At 36.9% G+C, this 25,588-nt stretch overlaps 1 protein-coding gene across 2 annotated transcripts in view; it reads right to left on the minus strand.

The window, feature by feature from the left end:
- Positions 1-20,873, minus strand: part of LOC128996333 (uncharacterized) — a 45,085-nt gene extending 24,212 nt beyond the window's left edge. Inside the window, exons 1-12 of one of the 2 annotated variants that reach the window (XM_054421593.1) lie at positions 20,746-20,873; positions 18,425-18,551; positions 17,765-17,909; positions 16,724-16,865; positions 15,591-15,687; positions 14,693-14,766; positions 8,337-8,365; positions 5,565-5,618; positions 3,777-4,557; positions 2,871-2,960; positions 2,247-2,374; positions 124-190 (exon numbers count right to left, since the gene is read on the minus strand). In XM_054421593.1, the coding sequence (XP_054277568.1) occupies positions 124-190; positions 2,247-2,374; positions 2,871-2,960; positions 3,777-4,557; positions 5,565-5,618; positions 8,337-8,365; positions 14,693-14,766; positions 15,591-15,687; positions 16,724-16,865; positions 17,765-17,909; positions 18,425-18,551; positions 20,746-20,866 (1,855 nt within the window). In that variant the 5' untranslated portion in view covers positions 20,867-20,873. Of the gene's footprint in view, positions 1-123; positions 191-2,246; positions 2,375-2,870; positions 3,003-3,776; positions 4,558-5,564; positions 5,619-8,336; positions 8,366-14,692; positions 14,767-15,590; positions 15,688-16,723; positions 16,866-17,764; positions 17,910-18,424; positions 18,552-20,745 lie in introns of both variants that reach the window. The other variant, XM_054421592.1, reaches the window with a different exon arrangement.
- Between the last annotated feature and the right edge of the window lie 4,715 nt (positions 20,874-25,588).

Below are 25,588 nucleotides of genomic sequence, written 5' to 3' on the forward strand. Positions count from 1 at the left end.
ACTAATTAGGGTATATGCTACAAATGTGTAAAGTTGTACAAAGTATGGTTGGTAAAAGATATGCCTTTCTAGAATGTGTGACAATGCTTTAAAACTTAAAAGCTACAATGTACATAAATATACCTGGGCCATCAGGAGGTGTATTAAGACTGGGAGAGCCAATGAAGTAATGAGAACGTACAATGTTTTCCTGTCAAAATAAACACCAGAGTAATGAATAAACAAGTATAAAACACTGGAGGAATAAATTAACAAACTCTATCTTCTACGAAACATTGGTTAACACGTTCGATGCGGTACATCAAATGGCAGGCGTAGCTCCAGTGCGGCGCAACCCGCAGCGTGATTGGCTTTCAAATTTTGGTCTGATGAATAGCAAATAACGTTTGGTGATGTCCTGCTTTACGACGAGAGTTGACGTAGTTCGCTAAAACCCCCACAGATAGCAGCACTGCTTGGATCGTATCCGGTCCCATTGTATTGCCAATTGGAGGGAGAAAGACGGGACAACAAGTTGATTTTTAAGCTTGCCACTCGCCAGACGGGAATTTTATAGGGAAATTTACTACCAACCTACACCACAACAAAAAGCAAGTCACACACTACAAGCTAACGTGCATTAGATCCGCCTTCCAAAAACAAAGATATACAAAAGGCAGTGCCGAGCGTTCCCGATTGGGTATGGACACACCCTACGGGCGCCGAGCACCGTACCCAATCGGGAACGGGCCGCACACAACGTGTTAGTAGAATAGTTTATATAAATGTAGTTTGGCAGTATCAGTTGGAGTTGGCCACCCTGATTCATCCCTGTAACTTACTCTGATGCAACCCCCTCATGTTATTTGAGTGATTATTGCAGCCATTTTCCAAGACAAGAGGGAACTATGGGAAGAATGTCTGATTGCCTTTAGGCTGTGTAAGTCTCAATATGGCGCCAGTGCTGGCGATAACGGGGGCCTGTGTGCCTTGACCGGGATTTTCGGGAAAGGTTACCGGGACCAGGGTCCGTGGTGGGCTCTGCCAAAAGGGTCCCCTATCACAACAATATGTATAGGTATGATTAACATATGTTTTTTATGACAAAATTATGGTAAAACCAGTAAGAGCGCTAGGACAAGTTGTTTACAACAGCTACACTAAGAGTACTTGACCAAGCAATAGAAATTCTCTTCTAACCTAAGTAAAAAGTAGTCATCAGTCATGCGGGTTGCATCAACTGTCCTTGTGGCCTATGTGAAGGCGCTATATGATAGATCCGTATTTATAACGAAAGTAGCCCCCGACAGGTCACACCAGACAAAACCCTCTATTCTGATTCAACTGAATGAACTTGACCATTTTTTAACGATCAAATTGGCAATTGAACCGAGGAGGCTAGGACACTAGGTAATAAATAATTCCATTCTTTCATTGATACTATTAGGAGGCTGCACACCAGATTGTTTGCTTTGAGTCGGATAACAAATTTTAGCTATGGGTCTTGGGCCAAAATCAGGTCGGTTCGAAATCTGTTTGCTTTGGAAACAGTTTAATTGCAATATAGAATTTCAATTTTCTAGCCGAGCCGAGCCTGGCCTACTAGCTTGAGTAATCAAGCACAAAGGCAGATAATCAAGCTCAAGCCGAGCTTTTATGTCCGTGATAACATCGCAACCGCAGAGCGCGTCTGCAAGGATTACTCCACGGATGACGATGACGATGTTCAATATTATGCCGCCATTGCAGAAGACGACAATGATGTCCACATGACCGCAAGAGACATTCAGGATTTTGCGGCGATAGTGGAAGATGATGTTTTTGTTTCCATGACCGTGCGAGATACTCAAGATTTTGCCGCTATCGCAGAAGACGATGATGGCGTTTCTTTTTCCGCCGGAGATATATTTAGGATTTTGCCACGATTGTGGAAAAGAAGATGTTTCCGTTACTGCGGGAGACATTATGGATTGGACCGCGATCGCGGTAGATGATAATGATGATATCTGATGATGTCCTAGGTTTGGTTGTAATCACGGTTTTGCCGCTATCATGGAAGACGATGATGAAGCCTCGGGAGATGTCATAATTGCAAGTTTGGGTGGAAATCTGTGGGTGCCAGGTGAACAAACTTGTGGGGGGCCCAGAGTGTACTTATTTGACAAATATTGTTAGCCACTGTATTTGTATCGCTACCATACATGTGTATTTGACAGTATCTCACTTGTCAGATATAAGAGGTTCTTTGGTCAGTCTTCTAAACATACCTCAGAGGGTGGTTTGTGACTGTTGACGGTGTTTTCTGCAGAATATTCTTGTGTAGGATACGGTCCTGCTTGAGCCATCAAACGTTGATAAGCCATCTTTGTAGTCTCATCAATTGGAGAAATGAAATCTGTAAAATGTTTGACATACAAACTCACATAACAATACTATTTTAACTGAAGAAATAAATAATGTTATATTATAACAATTCATTTTTTCCAGATTTGATCATTTGTTTTTAGTCCAGCATCTATAGGGGGTTGAGTATGCATTGCAAGTGTAACGCATTTTGACTTTTGATTGCTGTTGGGGGCATTGGAGATGACCAAAACCGATGTAGTTTTCCTCCCAGCAGGTGCACACCTTAGGGTGGAGGGGGGGAAGTAGTGCTGAGGTGTGTTTTGCTAAAACCTCTGCTAGACCAATGTCGGATTACTAAAGGTGCCTGACCATTGGCTGCAGGATCAGTGGGCTTTTATTGTATAGACTATATCACACTCAGATGATTCATTTAACTATTATTTTTAAATAAATGACTGACCACTGCTGGTGCATAAAAAGGAGTTTTTCAGGGTTTTCTTCAGTACAATATTTGAACTTACAAGCCAAGCTATAGTTAGGCCTACCTGAACCTCCAGACAAGTTGAATTCAATAGGAGAGCAAGTCTGTGAGATGTTCCCCTGAGACAATGGCTGGCTGTTGGAGTTTGTCTCCACTGGAATCAAATCGGGAGCTGGTGAACCTGGTTCCAACAATACTATCCAACAAACAAAATAACTGACGTTCAGCAATCGTCTCCGTGTATCACAAAATCAATCAGAAAATCAAGTTGGATAAATGAACTAAAACCATGTTGCTAGATCTGAACCAAATAGCTAAATCAATGCAATTTAACCTTGGCGAATTTTAAGCCTTGCATTTGTCTGTCCACATAGACTAACTGCCCGTGCGTGGAATCTATCCAGCAAAGCAAGGGGTGAGCCGGTACAGTACGAAGGTGAACTGTACTGATAAAATGTTTGTCGCAGTTACCAGGATCTAAACCCATGACATCGTTGTCTTGGGTCCGAAGTCTGTGACCCTACCAACTGAGCCACCGACTCACCTAAATGATATGAATTCATATCCATATCATTCTGTGGCCAATTAAAAACCCCTGATTCATGGATACATCGTCACAAAAACATATTATTCATTGGAAATTTTGTCCTTTCATGGTTAATTACATTTTCCATTCTTTTTCCCATTAGTTAGCAGGGTATTGTAATGTGTTTAAGTTGAATATATTTGTTTCATTGATGTCTAGTATAAGATTGGAGGTTTATAGACTGATATAAAATGTGTGTACCTTGTATATTATTTGATGAGAAACATTTGATGAGAATGACATTTTAAGTATGACTGTGATGACAAAGCAAAATTGGTTGAGGAGGTTTAGAAAGCAATATGTCAGTTACTGATTATATTGAGTTCTCTAATGTTAAGTTAGCTGAGAGGGTTTAAAACATAAGAAGGATAGGTTAGTACTTACTTGGAATATTTTCTATCGGTTTATCTTGTTCATCACGTTTTGCCTGACTGTTTTGATACATAACCTCATTGAAATTTCCCTGCTGATGGTTTTGAGAAATCACTGGAGCTTTGGCAAGAGTTGCCTTTCCATCTTCTTGTGTGTCCTGAGTATGTCCAGAGTTACTCTTTTGACTCATTCCACCTTTCATGGACAATATATTCATCAAATTTTGGCTCAAAGCCTTTGAAGCAGGAGTTTTATTCAGCTTATTCATGTTGTCCCCAGTGGGCAATGTCTGTGACTTTGAAAAACCAATAGCCATTTTTGAATTTGTATTTTCCTTATTTTCTCTATCCAACCATTCATCCTTCTTAACAGCAGGAGGGTTATCAACTTTAACATTAGATTTGGTCACACTTGGCTCACAGGCTTTGGTACTATGAGGAGTAGAAACAATTGATTTTTTAACCGGAGGTCTGTCTTCTTTGTTCACCTCTTTGTCATCATTACTTCCACTATTTCGTTTTACACCGACATTCAACGCAGGATTCCTTTGCAAACCTGGGACGTTTCTCAGCAAATTCATCAGCTTCATTGAGGATGTCATGTTTCTGTGTAGTTGAGGTTCATCCCTTGGTTTTTGGGGAGTGCTTGTCGCAGCTGATGAGCCTACAGAAGTGGTAGGCACAATTTTTTCACCCCGAGTGGACGTTTTAGCTGATGTCCCTAGTAATTCGCTCCAGCTAAACAAACTTCTTCCAGGCAACGTATCAGCTTCTTGTTGAGGTGGGGACATGACCTATAAAGTAAACATTTTTCCTAAAATAAACTTTAAGTGGAGTCCTCAATAAAAATATAGTTAGTTACATTTCTCAAACCAAACTGAATTATTTGTAATTCATTTTTTGTGTTCAATCGTTTGTTTGTAAAAATGCAATAGAAATTTTAAGCAACATTTTAGGGATAATGGTTGGAAAATTATTATAAGTTAGTGTGTACATATGTAATTATAGTAACTCCCTCTTATTCGGACTCCTCGGGACCGAGGCCACTCCGGATAACAGTTTTTCCAGTTAAACAAACGTCCCCGAAAACTCGTTAAAACGGACCATTTAAATGCATACTGTATAAGCCAATAATACATATTTAGACACGTGATCACTGGTGTCAAATCATTCCCACAAGAACAGTTGTTTCAGTACTGTCCACTTCCTGCTGATCTAGTCCGGTGTGCTGATAAAAATTGTATGGTTAAAGAGATGTCATTTCCGCCGAGTGTAGTCCGGTTAAACCGATGTCCGGATAAGAGGTTAATTGGCTTTAAGCTTGATATAATTAACATTAAATATGTGCAAATGTTCAATTTTTAAATAAACATTTAGGTATGACTTCATTGGTGTCACATTATAAAATGAGATACAGTAGGACAGTGGTCCATTGACAAAATTTAAATCATGCAGTAAATTTAGTATATAATTTTTATACTCAACAAGATTTATAGATCAACAGTCTTTCGATGAAATATATTTACAAGGGAGTATTTGTTAATTGGATTAAACACTTGAAAAATAAATAATAAATAAATAATATGTACTTACTGGGTTGACATTATTTTTTATAAAATATTGATTCTTTGACTGAATATACGTACGTGGTTTATGATCATAGTTTTAAAACATAGCTGGCTTGTGGACTTCTTCCGACTTAGCTACCCCATGGACTTACTATAAGGTGTCCACTTACTTTAACCATGCACTGCAGAGACTACTTCGCTAGTTCTACCATTCTACTACTACCAGTATTTACCTGCAAGCCTAATCCAGAGACTGTAAATTTGACAACCTCGGGAAGTTTTTTAACCTAAAACAAGAAACATATTTTAGTACCATAATATTAATAATATACAGGGTGGTTTGAAACTCTCTCCAGAAACTGTGTGGATATAAAATGTTCCTTAGGTCAAAACAAAAAAAAAATACCATATAAACATAATGTCCTATCTCCCTTCGTTTTCCACCTGTCAGCGTGTATGTACTTTTTACATAACTTCCCATAACTTTAGAACCACTTGAGATACCAACTTTAAACTTGTTATGTGTATGATGACTAATAGGTACTATCTTTTTGTAAAGCATCAAGTTTCTGCTTTGTATAGTTTCCAAATGGCGGCCATTTTTATTTTACAAAGCTTAATAACTAAAATCCATAGGATTTATAATAAAGTTGCAAACCACAGAAAGGATGGAAATTTAACTCACATTACAGAAATGTACAATTTATATAGGGTCATAACATAAATAACGGAGGAAATGTAATTTTTCTGAAGTTAAAACTAATAACTTGGGCAAATGCAATTAATTAGCTGGTACTACCTTTTTAAAAATTAAATTTTCTTTGTTATTTGTTTAATGACCCTATATAAATGGTACAATTCTGTAAAGTGATTAAATTTCCAACCTTTTTCAGGGTGTCTACTACATTCTGGATAAAAAATTCATGGACAATTCCCATACATTTAAGGACACTTTGCCGTAACCTTTGTCGGTGTCATTAGGCCTACTGAATAATTTTCCTGATTTGTCAAACTGTATTAATCTTGTTATTCACTGTAGTTACCAGAGTAAATAAAAAAATAAGTAAATAATAATAGATAAGAGTTAAAAATTTCAAAATAGAAATTTATTGAAAGTAAACAAACATAGGCCTACCTATACTTTAGGTAAAGCTTTTATAGTGTAACAGAGAAACGCAATCATTGTCTCCTGCGATAGCGACAAATATCTCCATCGGTCACGTAAACTTCATAACATAGCTTATCCGATCCAGGCCGATTAATTTGGCATGATTCGCCCTGGCACAACGTTAGGTTCTTTACTACTTTTGAAAAAAAATTTTAATGCATATTGTTACTCAATTCTTAGTACAAAATCAAGGTATGGTTAGCGGCTATTAATAAGCAATAAGCACAGAGTAAGATTATTGTATTTTCATTTGATTTGATTAATATCGACACATAGCAATCATTAGTTGTTTATCTTAGGCTCAATTACATTTTCTTAATATATTTTACAGCTCTTTCAAGAATCAAAATACCCAGGCCTAGACCTTAATTATTTAGGAGGGCCTATATAAACTGGGTAACAAACAATGAGGTTAATATAGCAGCAAAGTCACTATCATCATTCTAGTTCATAAGATTTAGATTGCTTAAAGCATACAACTCAATAAATAAATATATGGGAAACAAAAAACATTGAAACCTGAATAGCCAACAATATAAGACAAAGATACAGAAAATGCAATGACATAATTTGAAACCAAGCAGGCCTACATAGTGATAAAACATTAATGCAAACGACAATGCTTGTGGTTTTGTCAATTGAAAGATAAAATGTCCATAAAAAAGGGGTTAACTTACAAAATAAGACTGTAGATTATTTACATGTTTAATATGAAACCATAAACAGTTTTATGGCACTAGGCACTTGCCGCGGCAAATTGAAACTTCAAGCCGAAAGTACAAGTAAGAAGTGGAATTTAACAGACATTATAAAGCTATTATTTTCACGATAAAATAGGTTTGGGATCTAATAATAATTACCCTAGTAATAAAAAAAGAAGTTGTAAAGGAATAAAAGTGATACAACTTTTATGAGCTAGCTGCTGAGTCAACAGTTCTTGGAAGTACTTGACTTGACACTTGATTGTCGTGATAAAATAGTAATGGGTTTGAGATTGCTAATGGGATTTTTATTGCATAATTACTCTAGTAATAAATTATGAAAATGTAAACAAACATCTGATAAGCCTTATATGTGCTCCTAACCAACTAGCGATCAATAAAATTATGGCCCATTAAAAATTTAAGGATATAGTCTGGCATTTAAGGACAATTCCCGTACATTTCATGACCATTAAAAATTTAAGTACAATTCCCGGTTTTCCCGGATTTCCCGGTTGGTAGACACCCTGTTTTTGTAATTTGTAACTACAAACTTGATGCTTTACAAAAGGACAGGTCGTATTAGTCATCATACACGCAAGTTTGAAGTTGGTACCTCAAATGGTTTTAAAGTTATGGGAATCTATGTAAAAAGTACATACACACTGACAGACGGAAAACGAAGCGAGATAGGACATATGTTTATCTGAAATTTTGTTTTTTTTATCTAAGGAACATACCTACTGAGTTTTGGGAGAGAGTTTTGAAGCACCCTGTATTAAGATAATATTAATATTAATTATAAAGATTGCAATAAAAGAATATTTTCGACAGAGAAGACCATCTGATCTCAGTCACAAGCAAGGTCAACATAGAATTCATTCAACAATTGTCCTTGACTCATATTTACCTCTTACTTTTGGTGAGCTATTGATGCATAAACCCAATCTAAAATATTTATCTTGGTGGTTATAGCCTATTCTTTTGATATCCAAACAAATACAATCATAAAACAATATGCATCTTAAGGGCCAAATTATTCGTAATCTCATCTCATTCGCACCAATACAAAATAAATACTATTATTTTCAAAATATTTTGAAGTTCTATCAACCTTTTAATTTATTTTAACTTACCACTCGCTGTTGTTCTCCTTGAGTAGAACCTGAAAAATGTTTAGATATAAAAGAGTTTATGAGCAAACTAAATTGAATCTATAAAAAAGAGGCAATTTAAATTTAAAAGCATGAATTGCAGGTAACCAAGAATTTTTAAATTAAGATCTTCATCCCCATTTCAGGTTGACCACAGAACTTCTGGAAAAAATCTCACACTATTTTACCAGTGTTTCCGTCAGCAAATCCGGGTTTTCCCAATGGTTATACCCAGTCCTTAAGTGTACCTATTACTAGGTCTGCAGGTCCCCTATATATTCGAGTCAGGTCAGACCCAGTGCCGGATTTACCACTAGGCCGATTAGGCCGCGGCCTAGGGCCGCAAGCAAGAGGGGGCCGCAGAGGATTGGGAAAAACATTTTTTTAGATAAAATTTTTAAAAAATAATTTATTTTACCTAACCCGCCATGTTAAACTTCCCTATCCCAAGCGTGATGTATACAACTTCCTTACTTCTCGAGTGATGTAAAGTTGAAAAAAACTCTCTCGGTGATGTAATGAAACCCATTTAAATAACATTTGAGTGGATAACTTAAAAAAATATACAGCCCGCCCTCGCTAGTCCGACGCTTTGAAATCCGACGTATTCGGTAATCCGACGTGCCGTCAGGCGCCGCTACGGGAGCAAAAATAAGCATGCAGTGACATGAAACACTGTGACTCACGTCTCGTTGCCGACGGAGCCCTTCCGTTCAGTGTTCAGTTGACTTTCGAGACGTGCAGTTCACTTTTCCGTTGCAGTCGTACCTTTGTTAGTAAGTGCAAGTGTTCGTGTACAGTACAGTAGTGTAGTTGTGTGAAATGGCTAGTACAAGTGGTGTTAAACGGAAACACAAAACTTTAACAATATCGGAGAAGTGGGAGATTATTAAAAGAATAGATAGCGGTGAAACGCCGACTGCAGTAGCGAAATGTTATGACATCGGACGGCCTACGATCTATGATGTAATGAAGAAGAGAGAAAAAATTGAAGGGTTTATGAAGTCTGTTGAAGACGACGCTTTAAACAGGAAAACACTGAGAACAAGCGAGTTTCCTGAGGTGGAAGAAGCACTGTTCATTTGGTTTAAACAACAACGCACACGGAATGCTCCTATTTCCGGAGACATACTTAAACAAAAAGCGCAATATTTCTACACAGAAATAACAAAGAAGGATGATTTTCGAGCTAGTCATGGATGGTTCGAAAACTTCAAAAAACGCCATGGTATACGGTTTATGAAGATGAGTGGTGAAAAGGTATCTGCTGACAAGTCTGAGATTGATGCGTTCATTGAAATGTTGGACAAAAAAATTACTGAGCTTGGTTTAGTTCCCGAGCAACTGTACAACGCCGATGAAACCGGGTTGAATTGGCGACAGCTCCCGGCAGAAACATTTGTAAGTGATGAGGAAAAAAAAGTGTCTGGAAGGAAATTGCAAAAAGAACGACTCACGCTTATGGTGTGTGCTAATGCATCAGGCACTCATGCTTTAAAACTGCTTGTTGTAGGAAAATCAAAAAACCCTCGAGCATTCAAAAATGTCAAGGTTGAATCTCTGCCAGTAACTTACAAGTCACAAAGTCGCGCTTGGGTCACAAAAGAAGTTTTTCATGACTGGTACACTAACAGCTTCGTTCCACAAGTTAAGGCTGAATTAAAGAAGAACAAGTTACCAATGAAAGCCCTTCTTTTACTGGATAATGCGCCAGGACATCCTGATGCTGATGAATTGAAAATCAAAACTGCTGATGGCTACATTGAAGCTATGTACCTACCAAAAAATACCACAGCTTTAATCCAGCCCATGGATCAAAATGTGATAAAAACTCTCAAAGCTCACTACAAAAAGCGCATTCTTATGGATGTTGTCAGTCAACCTGATGCTGATATTGCAGCGATTTTGAAAGCTTTCAACATTAAGGACGCCATTTTGAATGTTGCATATGCTTGGCAACAAGTAAAAAGCACAACTTTGATCAAATCTTGGAAAAATGTATGGCCTAACAATCCATGTCTTACAACATGTAATCCTACATCCAGCAGCGACCCAGAACCCGTTTTGGAGGCTACATTGGAACTTTGTAACGAAGTGCAACTTGCCCCCGCATCAGTTGAAGAGCTTAGGCCATGGATCATGGAGGACAACCTTGATGCTGACGTGACAGACGCAGATATAATCCAAGAAGTTACAGCAGCTGATGACGACGTGATCGAGGACGCAGCGCCAGAAAAAACCTTCACCGTCAGCTGTGATGACGCTGTATCGGCTGCTAATACTTTGTTACGTTGGTGCCAAGAGAGAGATGTGGACATGACAAAAGTTTTAGTTTTAAAAGGATTGCAAGAAGCAGCAATGATGGACTGTGTACAAAAAAAGAAGCAGAAGTCAATCACAGACTTTTTTAACAACTAAATACTGTGCTGAAACACGTATGTATTAATTTTACAGGGGCCTACTTTTTTAATGAATTGTGTACTGTAGGCCTACTTTTATGCATATTTTTTGGGATGTACGTACAGTACTGTTTGTAAATACTGTAAAATAAGTTTAGCTACATAAATTAAAATTGTGTTTACTTTATTCTGTGTTTTTAATTCTTCCCAAGAATTTAATAGTGATTAATATATTGTTTAAAATGATAGTTATATCTTTTTGGCAATCAAATGCATTACAGAATAGCCATTTTCGATAATCCGACGTTTTTGAAAATCCGACACTGCGTCAGTCCCGTACCTGTCGGACTAGCGAGGGCGGGCTGTACCTCTATGGAGCCAACGACGTTCAACGCTAGAAATCAGCTGTGTGTTTGAATTTTATTGTTATGCTTTGAAGAATTTTCCTAACCTAGCTTTTGTTTGTAAATGAACGTTACTGTTAGAAGATGAGTGAAATTGATAATGAAGCATATTGCTCGTAACCTCCTGAATATTGTCGGGTCAGGTAAAATCTTGTACGTTACACGTTACGCAAGAGCGTGTTTACATAACTTCGGTGAATTATGCAACTCGCCTTCGCTCGTTGCACAACATTCACCTGCGTGATGTAAAAACGCTCTTACTACACTTGTAATGTAAATAGCTATTACACCACCAGTTTGCCGCGATCACAGGTGACCATAATCCTTTCAATATTCAAGAAAGGAATGAAAACAGATACAACAAATTACAGACCTATTTCTATTTTAAGTAATTTTTCCAAAATATTTGAAAAAGCAATAAATTCACGCATTACCAATTTCTTAGAAAGTAATAATCTTTTTTCAAAATCACAATTCGGTTTTAGGAAAAATCTATCTACTACATCTGCATTGACTGGGTTGGTTAACATGGTCACAGAAGCATTGGAGGGGAAACAAAGTACTGCAGGAATTTTCTGTGACCTATCAAGTGCGTTCGACTGTGTTAATCACAAGATTTTAGCAAATAAACTAAAGAAAGTAGGTATTGGAGGTAAAGTCATGGAACTACTCTCAAACTACTTAAATAATAGAAAACAACGGACAGTCATTTTAAAAAGTAAGAGAAAATTTTTATCAAGATGGGAAAAGGTCATCCATGGAGTTCCCCAGGGTTCAATACTGGGACCTTTATTATTCCTGATATTTATCAATGACATCGATTCTCACATATCTGGTGATATTTTCTTATATGCTGATGACACCAACGTTATAGTTCAAAATTCAAATATTCAACAATTGGAAATCTCCATTAAACAGACTATAGAAGAACTGCAAGATTGGTTCACAAAAAATTGTTTACTAATGAATAATTCAAAAACACGTATAATGCATTTTAAAGTAAAAAATTGTAAAAATTCTGACTTTTTATCTGATAATATATTAAACTTAGCGGATACTCATAAAGTTTTAGGCATTCATGTTGATTCAAAATTAAAATGGGACGACCATATACAATTCTTAACAAAAAAGCTCAACTCTTTTCGTTTTGCATTAAGTGTAGTTAATGATACAACATCTACTGATATTGGTAAACTAGTATATTACGCCTACATGGAATCGAGACTCAGATATGGTATTGTTCTTTGGGGATCCAATTCCAAAACGAAAAAACTTCTCAATGCACAGAAATCAGTGGTGAGGACAATGGCAAAAGTTTCCAAAAGAAAAAGCTGTAGATCATTATTTAAAGAATTTGGAATTTTAACAGTAACAGGTTTATATATATTAGAAATTGTCAAGTTACTCTACAATAATCAGGACAGCGTTGATAAGTATAAATTTAACCATAACTATTTCACACGTCACTCAAACTTATTTCAATATCCACACCATAGACTTTCTCTGTATGAAAATAGTCCAAATTACATGGCAATCAAAATTTTTAACAAACTATCAAAAATCATTAGCAAAAATTCATCAAAAAATGTCTTCAAAACCTTACATAAATTATTATTGGAAAAGTCTTACTATAGCATTGAAGAATTTTTTCTTGATAGTTTTGATGGGTAGGTTGGCCACGGTTTATGAAAGATTGCTGTAGTAGAATTAAATACAGGACAAAAGCCTATATCCTGTTCTGATACAGACCAGACTGGTATTTAGTCTTGTAATTTGAGCTTAGTTTTAGAAATTTACAGATAATTTTTTTTTTCTTTTTGTTCAGTATTACTATTATATTTTTAAAGTGTTAATAATTGTAATTAGTTTTATCAAAAATATAACAGTTTAGTATTAGTTTTATAAATATTGACAAAACTCCTATCTATGTACATTGTACTCCAAAAGATGTTATGAGTTAATAAAGAATTTGAATTTGAATTTGAATTTGAATGACGTCTCCGTGGACCGAGGGAGATGTTCACGATTTTGCCGCGGCCTCGGGTGCCTGTGATGATGTCCCGTGATTGCGGCCCGTGGGAGACGTTCATGATTTAGCCGCGGCCGCGGGTGACGTTCACGAATTAGATGCTGTATCGAGTTGTCAATGATGATGTCCCCGTGATTGCGGCCCGTGTGCAGGAGATTTTCACGATATCGCCGCGGTCACAAGTGTCGATGATGATGTCCCCGTCATTGCGGTCCGCGGCAGATGTTCATGATTTCACCACGGCCGCGAGTGTTGACGATGCATCCCCGTGATTGCGGCCCACGGGAGATGTTAACGATTTCGCCGCGGCTGGGGGTGTCAATGTGGATGTCCCCGTGATGGCTTCCCGAGTGGGATGTTTACGATTTCGGCACGGCCGCGGGTGACAATGATGAAGTCCTCAAGATCGCAGTCCACGGGAGATTTTTTTAACACGAATTTGCCGCGATCGCAAGTGTCGATGATGATGTTCACGTCATTGCGGCCCGCGGCAGATGTTCATGATTTCACCGCGGCTGCGAGTGTTGATGATGATGTCCCCGTGATTGCGGCCCACGGGAGATGTTAACGATTTCGCCGCGGCTGGGGGTGTCAATGTGGATGTCCCCGTGATGGCTTCCCGAGTGGGATGTTTACGATTTCGGCACGGCCGCGGGTGACAATGATGAAGTCCTCATGATCGCAGTCCACGGGAGAGGTTTTTAACACGACTTTGCCGCGATTGCAAGTTTCGATGATGATGTCCCCGTGATTGCGGCCAGCGGGAGATGTTCACGATTTTACTGCGGTCCCGGATAGTTATGATCACTAAGCCATCATAGTTATGATGGCTTTGACTTGGTTTAGGAGAGATGTCCACGATTTCATCCAGGATCACGGGTGTCGATGATGATGTCCCCTTGATGTATAGGAGATAGTCACTATTACTTCTGCGATCGCAAGGAATTTTCACCACAGGGGGAGGGCCGCTCAAGTAATTTGGCCTAGGGCCGCAAGTACCCTAAATCCGGCACTGGTCAGACCAATGAACGATTGGCCCAATGTGTTAAATTTCAGGCTGAAAACAACTACCGTGCCTAATTTTAGTCAAGTTGAGTGTATTAACAGTCACCTTTTCCATGCGCTAATGGAGTTCTGTGAGCCTTTACACAAGCAAATAAAGTTTGTGCCTGGGTGTTAGACCCTTCGTCTTATGTCAATGTTACATCAAAATGGCACCAAAATTTGGGATTCTTGGTAAAAAATAATAATTCACACATAATTCCTAGATTTCACACAATTTTAGTTCTATGACTACCCTGAGTTTGAAATTATACTGAGGAAGCGATGAATTTCTACATGAATTGCCATTGAAATAAAACCTGAAAAATTATTATTACAATGAACAAATATAGTGGGCAAAGTTCATTTATTGCTAATACTGCATTGTATAATAATCTGCAAAATGATAGAAATAATAATTATCATATATTGATCTATAAAAAATTACAAAAACCTATGTCTCACTTGTTTGTGGTGTTGCTACCTGACGCGTTGTTGTCTTTCCTGACTCCAGATCAGCCATACGAGTTTTCAGTTTTCTGAAAATGTGAAACAATTTTACACACTTAGCCTATGCACTAACAAAAGGCCAATATGCAGTAGGAGAGTTAAAATTCATTGAGAAAAATATGTTTAGATTCAAATTCTCTTGCTATAATGAAATGTTGAATCCAAATTACTAGAACATAAGCTAAACATGTATGTGGCTAGCTAAATAATGCATTAAAAAACAATGGTAAACTTTTATGGGACAGACAGAAGACTTGGAAGGAATTTACAACAAAGAAAATTCATGCTGGAGAAATAGTATTTTTTTTAATAACTAGGCCTACTAAAAGTGAAACAAGGTGGTATAGAGTTGGGAATGGAGGGACCAGAAGAGTTGTACAGTAGACAAGCAATACTTGGATAATTTGAACATGTGAGATGAGAGCTCGGATATGATGATGACGAGATGGAGACGGAGAGGGAGACGAATGTAGATAGATGAGGAGAAAGAGGAATGAGGTGTCAGGTAGTAGGAAGAGGAACTGTGATGGGAGAAGACAGGAATGTCAAGACCAGAATAGAAGAGTTTTGTACATTTGTGTAGCAACTATTTTTACCAAATATAATTTGGGTAGTACTTTGATTAAATTAAATTAGATAATTTCAACAAATTTTATTCATACAGGCATACAGTAGTTCCTAAATATTGATTTTAACCTGAGAGTTGCTAAAGATTAATTATCTGACCATAGTAAAGCTTTAAACACAAGTATACAGTTATAATTAAGTGCTATTTTTCTCACTACCCAAAGTGGATTGTAAATGTTTGCTTGTCAACTGAACTGTTATTTAATTTAAATATTATTGTACATACAGCATTTTATCCATCAACTCCTTCTGCTCTGCCATGAGCTGTTGGTAAACTTTGTACGTCTCAGCCAGTTGAACCACACTAAGCTGAAATCTCCTCTCTGAAAAGTGTAAACACAGATCAGTGTAATGCTGAACAACATGACACCAAATGAAGCTAAATGTTATCTTTCATTGGCAACCTTAATTGTATAGAATTTTAATACTCAAGCACAAAAAAATGTATCTCAAACAGGTTCCCCGCAGGTTTTCCAAATTTCAATAGCCTACACCCTCAGTTTAACACCATTTAAATAATCTAGATAAATTAATTCAATTAAATTCTTTAACACAGTGACACATACTTATACTCCCTAGTAAGTTAAAGACTAAGGCTAATATATATGAGCACCCTTTTGGATCGTCTACAGGGTAGACAATGTAGGGAAGAAATTTAGATCAGTTCAAAAAGCTATAATTACGACCTGTTGTAAACAGCTCTATGACAACAATTAAATACAGCTTTACAGGGTAATTTAGAACAGTATAAGTGGCGTGGTTCATGAACCATATAGACTGCAACAAAGAAATATGGTCATCATGAATGGATTTTCAAATCCTAACCAATGTTCATGATGAAACGTCTTTTGATAGGCTTACTTAGTCTTGGAAGTGAAAAGACTGAAAGAGAAAATATGTGAAAAGGTCCTAAAACTGTACAGTCGAAAGCTTGCTCGACATATATTTGTAAACTGGATACTGTTATGGCATTATGCAGTATCCATTTTACAAATATATGTCGAGCAAGCTTTATCAACCAGTAGTCAGAATCACAAACAGCCAATTTCCATGCAGACTTGCTAAGAGCACAAAAATACTTAAGTACCTGCACATTTATGTTTCATGCTGATAAAGATATCACAATTTTATCATGAATATTTTGATGACCCTCATTGACAATTTTAAAGTTTAGTTATAGGGAGCATTTTGACTTCCTGTCTCTAATTTTCAAATTTCCCGGGAAGTTAAAAATCACAATTGAAGGTCTAAAATATGAACTTTGCAGGTGAATTCGAAGGAATAATTGAAAGTAAAAAATCTACTACCTGTACCCGTTATTTAAAATCTTTTTATTCCGAGGTTATTAGTCACATGTACCTGCTATTTCTTGTTTCAATTGTTTCTTCCTCATGTATTCGGTCGTATCTACTTCTGCTTGTTTCAAAACTATTTCAACTTTCTTAATCTCCACCTCTACCTCTCGTCGTTTCTTTGCCAGAGGAAAGTTTTCATACTTTTCCTAGAAAATAAATTCTCATAATACAACGGTCCCACTATTAAATACATATTTGTAAAAATTGACATATTTGATCAAGCTACTGCTAATTTTCAATATTTTTTATATTATTTAATAATAGTGGTTTAAATACCTGATTCTGGCAACAAATTGTTGTATTCCACAAATAGTTTCGACCTGCTAAGAGGTCATCATCAGGTACATACAAGAATGATTACTTCACATGAAGGTTGTCAGGATTAAAAGTTTTTGACACATAAACATACACTTTTCCACCCTGACGACCTTCATGTGAAGTAATCATCCTTGTACGCACCTGATGATGACCTCTTAGCAGGTCGAAACTATTTGTGGAATACAACAATTGGATTGCCAGAGTGAGGTAAAAACCACTACTAGTGTACCTGTTGCTCAAATTTGAGCAATTGGTAAGTATTACAGGTGTTATTTTAAAACGAATAACAGTCATAATTTCTGATGACTTTTTATAGATTTGACTCAAAGATTATGAAAATACTCAATTTAAGTTTTATTTTTTTTAAGTGGTCTGCAGCTAGGTTTTTTTACATACCTCATTTAATAAAGTATGTATGATTGCCTTTTGGGCTCTGAAAATGTGTTAAGATTTTTTATATGATCCCCAAAGTAAAATTCCATACCTGAGGAGACATTCAACATAGGAGTTCAAATTCAAAGGAGAAACATAGTATAGGAGAAATTCACAACTTAATATACGTAATAGATACAGTAATACTGTATAAGATAGACAAGTCTACCCTGATCTTAACAGATTTTAGACACTCAACTGAACTTTTTTTGGTTGTTGTTATAACAGGGAAAATAAACACAACCCATTGTAATGGTAGTTATTCAGCGAGTACTGTACTCGATTTAGCACATACCTTATACAACTTCCATGTATCATGAGCATCTTTAATGCCAGCATCAAATTCACTCTTCATCCTTTTGGTTTCTTCTTTTTCCTTAGATAGATTGTTAGTTAGGTGACACAGAGTGAATTCTAGTGTCGAGCGAGACTGGTGTTCGCTATAAAAATAAATTAATTTGAGGAACAACGCTTACAACTCAGCAAGCCTACAAGAGTAACTTACTAGATACCTATAAACATAGCTACAAATATCATGAGGCACAAAAAAATCTGGCAAAAGCTGTCAGCAGAGCTGGGTGTACAAAAGGGTGTCGATTGACGACTTTTAATGAGCAAAGCAGTTTCTAATCCAAAATCCAAGTAAAACTTTTACTAAATAGAATCGAGTGTGAAACCCGATATACATAATTATTTTCTTTTACTTTGATTAAATTTTAGAAGTAATAACTGACTTTCCAAACATTTTCAAGGATTAAAGCAAAGTAGTGATCACCTCCCGCAATTGTTAGACTATCATCATGATCATTTGGGGGTTTGTTATATAATTGCAGGATTTTCATCCTGAAAATGTATTTTAATTATTTTAAACGCCCCAGAAAACAGATATGTAATTGTATTGTACAATCTCAAAATTCTACAATTAAAATGTAGCCTACATTTTTTTTCAACTTACTTTTCAATGTTCCTCACGATTGTATTTTTATGGTCATTGACTTCTTCAATCTCCTTCTTAAAACGCTTTTCTTCATCACTAGCTCTTTTTAATTCTTCATCTTGCCTTATCCTTCCATTTATTACCACTAAAAAAATATAATTATTATTACAAATTAATTTGAAAAAAAATATCAAGGAAATGTTTATTGGGTTGGCACCTCTGACAACAACCTAAATAAAATCCTGTGGCCAGGCCCGTTTTTGACCCTGTCAGCGCCCTAGGCACAACTAATAGTAGCGCCCCTTTGCAATATATATATATATATATACAGGGTGTCCACTGACGGGGAAAACCAGGAATCCGAGAATTAAGATTGAGTTTTTTAACTGGGAATTATGCGTGAATTTTGCTTATCTAACTGGAATTTTCAATTTACTACCATCGCGAATCACAACAGTGATGTTTTCGTGACCACGGGAGACGATAATATGTCTACATACAGCCGTGAGGGATTATCAGAATTTCCACGATCTCAGAAGACGATGATGATATCTACAGAGCCGCGAGGGATGATCAGAATATTGCCGCGAGGGATGATCAGAATATTGTTGCCATCATGGAAGACGATGATAATGTCCACATGAACTCGGGAATGATTAAAACTTTACCGCAACCACGGGAAACAATAATTACGATGTCTTCACGGCCGTGGGAGACGATGACGATATCTACAGGATCGCATGAGATACAATAATGATTTCTACATGGCCGCGAGGGTTGATCAGAAGGCCACGATCGCGTAACACGATGATAATCTCCACATGCTCACGGGAAAAGATCAGAATTTTGCCTCATTCACGGAAGACTATGATCTATACATTACATGGCCGAGGGAGTTCTCGAGATGATTACCATTTTGCCACAATCGCGGGAGGCGTTTACTATGTACAAACGACCGCGGGGGACGATATAATGATGGCCGCGAGGGGTGATCAGAATTTTATCACCATAACGGAAGACGATAATGTTCATACAATCGCGAGAAAAGTTCCGAATTTTGCCTCATTTGGGGAACACGATGATGATCTCCACAAGATGGAAGGAAATGATTACCACTATGAACAAACGACTGTGAGTGACGATTAATTATGTCTTCTCGGCCGCGAGGGGTGATCAGACTTTGCCACTACCACGAGACGATGATAATCTCCTCACGACCACGGGATATGTTCATATGTAGCCGCGATCATGGAAGGTAATAATTATGTATACACGACCGTGGAAAATAGTCAGAACTTTGCCACAATCGTGGGAGACAGTTACGATGTCTATAAGGCCGGGAGGGGTCATCAAAAGTTTACCGCGATCATGCAAAATACAACCACCAAATTTTTTTATTTTCCAATTATTTGGCGCCCCGCAAAAATGCCAATTGCCTCGCGCCCTAGGCACATGCCTATTTGGTAAATCGGCCCTGCCTGTGGCTCAGAAGAAAACTGCCTGGTACTTTGGGCCTTACCCACAAAATGTTGTAGACAACCCTTTCAATTCAATCCCTCAAGATCATAACAGATGAAACAGCATATTTGAGTTTACAAAATCTATTCTGTTATTTTTGTTTACTTCTTGAACTTGAGACTTACATAATCAATAATATTATATTGATACGATTGATTGTGTCAAACACTTCTTATTCTGTTTTGATGGAATTTCAAAAGTTTTTCAAAAGTTTCGCTACTTTTGACTTCATTCTGCCATACTTTCTACTGCTGCAAGCATATGACTTGTATTTATTTGTCATGACACCAGTTGCCATGCATGACAATACAACACAAACTGTTTTGGCCACGGTTTCACTTTTGAGTAGTGTGGTTTCTTTGGAACCTGTGCTTGATAAGCAAACCATTAAAATTTTGAATTATTGCGTGTTTCAAATCAGCCTGCTCTCTGATTAAAACTTGAAAAAAAACGGAATGTATCAAAATGCATGGGAAAACTTCAAAATATCAAGAGATTCTCTAGGAACTGAGCTTTTATTTTAAATTATCGAAAGTTTTTTTTATCAAAAAAATTGAATTACCAAGATAAGACTGTGTATAACCGTTATAAAGTTACAAATTAACATTTTTTGCTGCACATAATAAGCCTATTTTTATATTTATAATCATGTGAATTAGAAATTAAAATAAACAGGGATGTTTTAGTATATTTGTAGCCTTTTATTCCAACATTTAAGTATTTTGTATCATCCTACCTGTTTATTAAAGTAGGTTGGCGAAAAATGAATATATAGCTAACTTACTAAAACGGAAAGGAGCTGTACGTATAAAAGTACTTACGTTTGATTTTCTGTTTTTTCTGGATGATTCTGCATTTCCTTTCAGTAAGAGCTTTTTCAAGCTCCAAGTAAACGTTTTCTTTTTCGGCCTCTTCGTCAAATGGCTGAGACTGACCAAACATATCTTCTTCTCTCAGTGAATCTTGAAAATAAATGGCACAACAATAAAACAAATTTTAAAAGAAACTAAATTTTTATAAATTGTACTTTTAGCCTTGATTTGTTTCCTCACCAAGCTTAATCACGATATTTGCCAGTAATAATAACAATAGCCTATTATTTATTAATATTAATTAATAAAAACTTGATTTTAATATTTAGGTACCGGTACCCCAAAATAAGATTAAGAAATTAACTGGAATCTAACTGAATGAACGAAGACAAAACCAAAATAATATAGACACGTACTAAACACATACAGTAACAAGAAAGCCAAAACACAAAAATGTAATAAGTTACCATAAAATACAATCATAAATAAATACAGAAATAAAGTCAAACCAGATGACAACCAGAATATACGCTATGAAGTGGCAGAAGTCATTGATAGAAATGAAGTAAAACTGAATGCATAAAAGAAGAAAGATAAAACCCCACAAGGGGAGCACACATCAAGGGGCAATACTTTTTTTGGGCCTCTGCTATTCCTACTAAGTAGCTTACATACATACTAAGTTATAAGTACCTAAGTACTAGGTACTCTCACTCACTGTAAGTACCACATGTACACTGACACAGAAAACATGCTACCGGTACTGTACTATAACACAGAATGCTAACCGCATAGTAAAAAGTGTTAAGTACTCGGAGAGAGCTTTGCCTCTCAATTCATAGGCAGCGCCACCAGCGTTGCTATTCTCGTGCCATTCAAGTTCATATAACTTACATAACCTTTAACTTTAGTTTATACTAGCTGTAACCCGCGGGCTTTGCCCCGTTTAACTTCTTAATTTTCAAGATTATCTCGTTCGCATGGCTCAATCACGTCCTGGTTGAAGTTTGTTCGCTACGCTCACTCACCTTTAGGTTGGAGCTGTCGCTACGCTCACTCACCTTTAGGTTGGAGCTCGTTCGATACGCTCACTCACCTTTAGGTTGGAGCTCGTTCACTGCGCTCACTTGCCTTCAGGTTAGCTCGTTCGCTACGCTAACTCGCCTCCAGGTTGAAGTTCGTTCGCTACGCTCACTCACCTTTTGGTTGCAAATTAGCTGTTGTCATAAATGTAAAAGAAATAATAGTGCTGCACCCTGTTGGTAATCCTTGTAAATTTAATGCTATTGAACATCATAGAACAGAACCAACTTGTTTAATTGAAACAGCTGTTAAGATTCAATAATTCCATTTCTCATAAGGTTAACATGGGAAACTCCAGAGCCACTGGGGCGGAGCCCGAAAGGATTTTTGAAATAAGAATATGCCTATATGTTAATCGGGAATGTGAGCTATCATCATGCCAAATTTCAGCCCAATCCTACCAGTATTTTTCGAGTTTACTTTTCCCATACACACATACAGCAACCACCTCTTTTTTATAATAGTATATAGATAGGTAGCCTATCCATCTGATATTTCATGCGATATTTTAATATACCTAACTCATCGTAGGCGTAAGTTAACTTTAGGTTCTCTAGGTTACGGAACTGAATCCCAGTAATTAAAGTTAATGATCCTGTTCTTAATCAGTTATAACTTTGTCTAGAAACTAACTTAAGCTTTCTCCTGATTAAGTGTAACTTAACTTAGGCCTACTTTATTTCTATGTTCAGTTAACTTAAACTTATAGCCTAACTAATTTAGGCCTAACTTAGGCTCAGTGGCGGCGATAAGAGCCCACGGGCCCTTGTAAGGTTGTTAGATAATTTATATCGATCGGTCAAGTAATAGTGTTAGTTTAGCTGTGGTAAACTACTTGAACTATAGGTTTGAACAAATTTTCATAATAAAAAACGTGTTTTAATTCTCATATAAATATTGTTATGATAGGGGACCCGTGTTGCTGAACCTGTCACACAATCGCGGGCCCGTGTGCCAGTAAAATTTGCCGAAAATCCCGGTCAAGGCTCACGGGCCCCCTAGCTCGCGGGCCCTTGTTAGGTTGTTAGATAATTTATATAGATCGGTCAAGTAATAGTGTTAGTTTAGCTGTTGTAAACTACTTGAACTATAGGTTTGAACAAATTTTCATAATAAAAAATGTGTTTTAATTCTCATATAAATATTGTTATGATAGGGGACCCGTGTTGCTGAGCCTGTCACACAATCGCGGGCCCGTGTGTCGGTAAAATTTGCCGAAAATCCCGGTGAAGGCTCACGGGCCCCCCTAGCTCGCGGGCCCCCCGCTATCGCCGCCACTGCGATATATATTTATTCGCTCTCTTCACCCTACATTCCACGGAGCGTAACTTAAACACCGTAAGCCAATAGGCCCATTAAAAGGGTAAGTTTACTTGGTTGGGATAAACGTAAGTTAGGCCTCTAACGTTTTTAAGTTCTTAGCCTATATTAACATGGGCCTAGGTTAATATACTCAGACAAACTGTCTAAAAAGGTGAAGACTAGGATCTTGGCAGTAAAACATTAAGTTAGGTATTAGGTAAGTTACGTTCAGGGCCGGTTTAACCCATACGCGAACTACCCGGCCGCATATGGCGCCACGAAAAAGAGGCGCCGTGGCGCCAACGGAAAATTTTTAATTTTAATTAGCGCATTAAATAAGAATAAAGTATAAACTGAATAAATGAGTAAACATCTAGCGAGCCGATACTAAGAAAACAATGGCAGAAAAAAGAAAACGTCTGGCACTTATTATAAAAAGGGTAAGGCGAATTTAGAAGAGGCTGATAAAAATCCTAAATGGCGCTGATTCGGGTGTTCGCTTAACTCTGAAAAATTCGTAGAACCGGCCCTGGTTACGTTTATAAAACAAATAAGTCTAATTCTTGCAAACGGAAGCCTACCTACAAATGCCTAACTTAGGCCTTTAGAAAAGCCAATATTCTTGAATCCAGACCTAAGTAAAAGTATGATAAGGCCGAAGTTAAGTTATAAGTTATGACTCCATGATAAGTTGGGCCTAAGGCCCTACAAGTCTACGACAAGCCTACAATAAGTTAAATAACTTACGTTTTTTCTTTTACGAGGCCTAGGCCCTAAGACTAATCTGGAATATATTAAGTAAGATGCACATAACTTTACGTCCTACACTCATTCTAATGAAAATTTTGATTATTCGATTGTTTTATTTGATATATCGTTTGGTTAGTTAGGTTAGGTTAACCTTACCTAACTAACCAAACTGTTGAAAATGACTGTCTCTAGATGATTATTTATTTATGTATTAATTTAATTCATCAGATGTTTTATTTGTTTACATTTGGCAGTCAGTGTTTTCCTTTTGATTAATTGTTAAGAGTTGGTCTTGAATAGTTATGTCTGATTAAAATTGGTAGATATTTTGTTCTATGTTTTAAAAGTATATCCCTTTTAGAAGAGTCAGTAACGCGTTTTAACATTTGGCGACCGTGACAGGACAGTACGATGAGTGAAACTGATGTTAGGGAATTTAATAAGAACAAGAAACATAGAACTGTTGTTAGGGCAAACTTTTCAAGATTAGTGAACCATTTAAAGGATGAACTCACACAGGAAACGGTTCACTTAGATGAATTGAAAGGTAGGTTTCAAACTATAAGTATGGTTTATGAAGAGTTAAAGAATTTAGACACAAAGATATCTGACCATTTATTTCAATTTGAGGAAAGTGAAGCAATTCTTGAAGAAGAAGTGTCTAAAGCTTATAGTTATTTGGAAACCTACAATCAGATAAATGTTTTGGTACAAAGTAAAATAAATGAGTCTAGAGATTATGATTTGGTCAGTAGTAATTCAGCTAAGAGTGGAGGTTCAAACTTAAAGACCAAGCTTAAACTTCCCAAAATTGAACTAGTAAAATTTAGCGGGAATCTTAAAGAATGGCTTCCTTTTTGGGGAATTTTTAAGAGGATAGATGAAGATCCCTCTATTGATGATGTTGATAAGTTCCACTATTTAGTTCAGGCCACTATTCCAAATTCTAAAGCGAGACAAATTGTAGATAGCTATCCTGCTACATCAGAGAATTATAGAGACGCTATTCAGAGTTTAAAAAGTCGTTTTGGAAGGGATGATCTTTTGATAGAAGTCTATGTTCGAGAACTTTTAAAGTTGCTACTCAATAACTTGAGCCAAAAGGTAGTGATTTCGACTTTATTTGACAAATTAGAATGTCAAATCAGAGCTCTTGACACATTAGGAGTAACTACTGATAAATGTGCGGCTATTCTTTACCCATTAGTTGAGTCGTGTTTGCCAGAGGATCTTTTAAGGGCGTGGCAACGTCATTCCGACTTTGATCCAGAAGCTGATTTGAAGAATAGACTCGATGCGCTTTTGAAGTTTCTGCGAATTGAAGTGACAAATGAGGAAAGAATTTCACTTGCTACCTCAGGTTTTGGGGACTCGAAGGGACAATTGGGTAAGTCATCCAAACCATTCTTAAGTGACGAAATGGAATCAATACCAACTGCAGCCGGACTTGTCAACCAAAAGGTTGGTAAAACCCCTATGAAGTGTGGTTTTTGTGGTGCAAAACATTTGACGGAAAACTGTAAGAGCTGTAGTAATCTGACATATTTAGAAAAGGTAAACTTGCTTTCAAGTAACAGATGTTGTTATCGTTGTACAAAGTATGGTCATGTCAGTAAGAAGTGTAATGTTCGATTAAACTGCTCTCTTTGCAATGGTCGACATGCAACAGTAATGTGTAACAAGTCTCAAGATAAATCTAATGTAAATTATGTTAATG

This window comes from Macrosteles quadrilineatus, unplaced genomic scaffold (genome assembly GCF_028750875.1).
Source record: "Macrosteles quadrilineatus isolate MER2022 unplaced genomic scaffold, UCM_ALF_1.0 Scaffold_6__1_contigs__length_79288215, whole genome shotgun sequence".
NCBI classification, from domain to species: domain Eukaryota; kingdom Metazoa; phylum Arthropoda; class Insecta; order Hemiptera; family Cicadellidae; genus Macrosteles; species Macrosteles quadrilineatus.